The sequence below is a fragment of the Cariama cristata genome, unplaced genomic scaffold, assembly GCF_000690535.1.
Source record: "Cariama cristata isolate BGI_N322 unplaced genomic scaffold, ASM69053v1 scaffold37610, whole genome shotgun sequence".
NCBI lineage: Eukaryota > Metazoa > Chordata > Aves > Cariamiformes > Cariamidae > Cariama > Cariama cristata.
In genome coordinates, this window is record NW_009595899.1 from 1 (window position 1) to 996 (window position 996).

The window sequence follows — 996 nt, forward strand, 5'->3', positions numbered from 1 at the left end:
CCATGGATCCAGCCTGTCCAGATCCCTTCTAGAAGGCTCTACAGAAGGGAGATCCTCTAAGAAGGAGGATTTAATAATAAATGGGAATAACAGAAGTGGGGAGAAGTTATACCCAGGGCACCTGGACCTGCAGGAGGGGGTAAGAAGTGCAGGGAAGGTGCCGAAGGACCTGCTGTGCTGGACAGCCAGGGACGCACACCGGGCGCCTGCCCCAAAAGCACCTCTGGGAGCCGATTCCTGCGCAAAAGCATCAAGGTCCTTACAGTGAGTTTTGTTACCCAGCCCTGATCAAACCCTCCCAGCAGGTGGGACTGGTGCTGTTGGCACATTAAGACTGAGTTGGGGATTTTTTTTGCTACCTTGAAGGGTTTTCCAGCTTCAAATGGAAACCTAGGAGCTGTCCTCTCCTCCTTTCCCCAGCTATTCTGGAACATTGAATTGCAAACGATGACTTTCCTGTTGTCTTCCTTAAAGCGGGGATTAAAGTGGAAGGCGATGTCATTCCCTTTCTTGAAATCCAGTGAAAACCTGCAAAACCAATAACAGATTCGCTGCTTTTTCGATGAAAGCCCTGGGCTCTCTTACAGGCCTTGCCAAAAGTAGCAGCCAGCGGGCAGGAAAAACCCACAGACCCTGTTAGGCAATGATGGGGCATTTACACATTTATTTCGTATAATATTTCATTTTACACCAGGCAGGTATTCAGCAATGGAAAGCAAATTCCAGCCCCTCTGCTCCATCCGGTAGCACCCCACGGAAACCCTCCGCCCTCGGTACCTGGTTGGGTTGGGGTTGACGGTCCCCGTGATGGTTATGAGCAGCCGAGGGATGAGTCCTGCCTGCAGGGACATCTCAAAGGGGACTTTCTGGGAGAAAACAGGGATTTGGTGTTAGCAAAAAAAGCACATCAAAAGCCAAATGCTGGAGCCTGGGCCTGCTCTCGGTGTGACAACACACCGGGGCAGCCCGGTGACACAGTGCCCACCCCTGCCACCC

General features: G+C 51.9%; 1 protein-coding gene across 1 annotated transcript in view; it reads right to left on the minus strand.

Annotated features, from left to right (window-relative positions):
• Nucleotides 1-359: 359 nt before the first annotated feature.
• LGALS3 (lectin, galactoside-binding, soluble, 3) overlaps nucleotides 360-996 on the minus strand; it is a gene marked incomplete at both ends in the record, with an annotated part of 1,652 nt that continues 1,015 nt past the window's right edge. Inside the window, 3 exon segments of the mRNA XM_009703767.1 lie at nucleotides 360-528; nucleotides 778-869; nucleotides 871-934. Of these exon segments, the coding sequence (XP_009702069.1) occupies nucleotides 360-528; nucleotides 778-869; nucleotides 871-934 (325 nt within the window).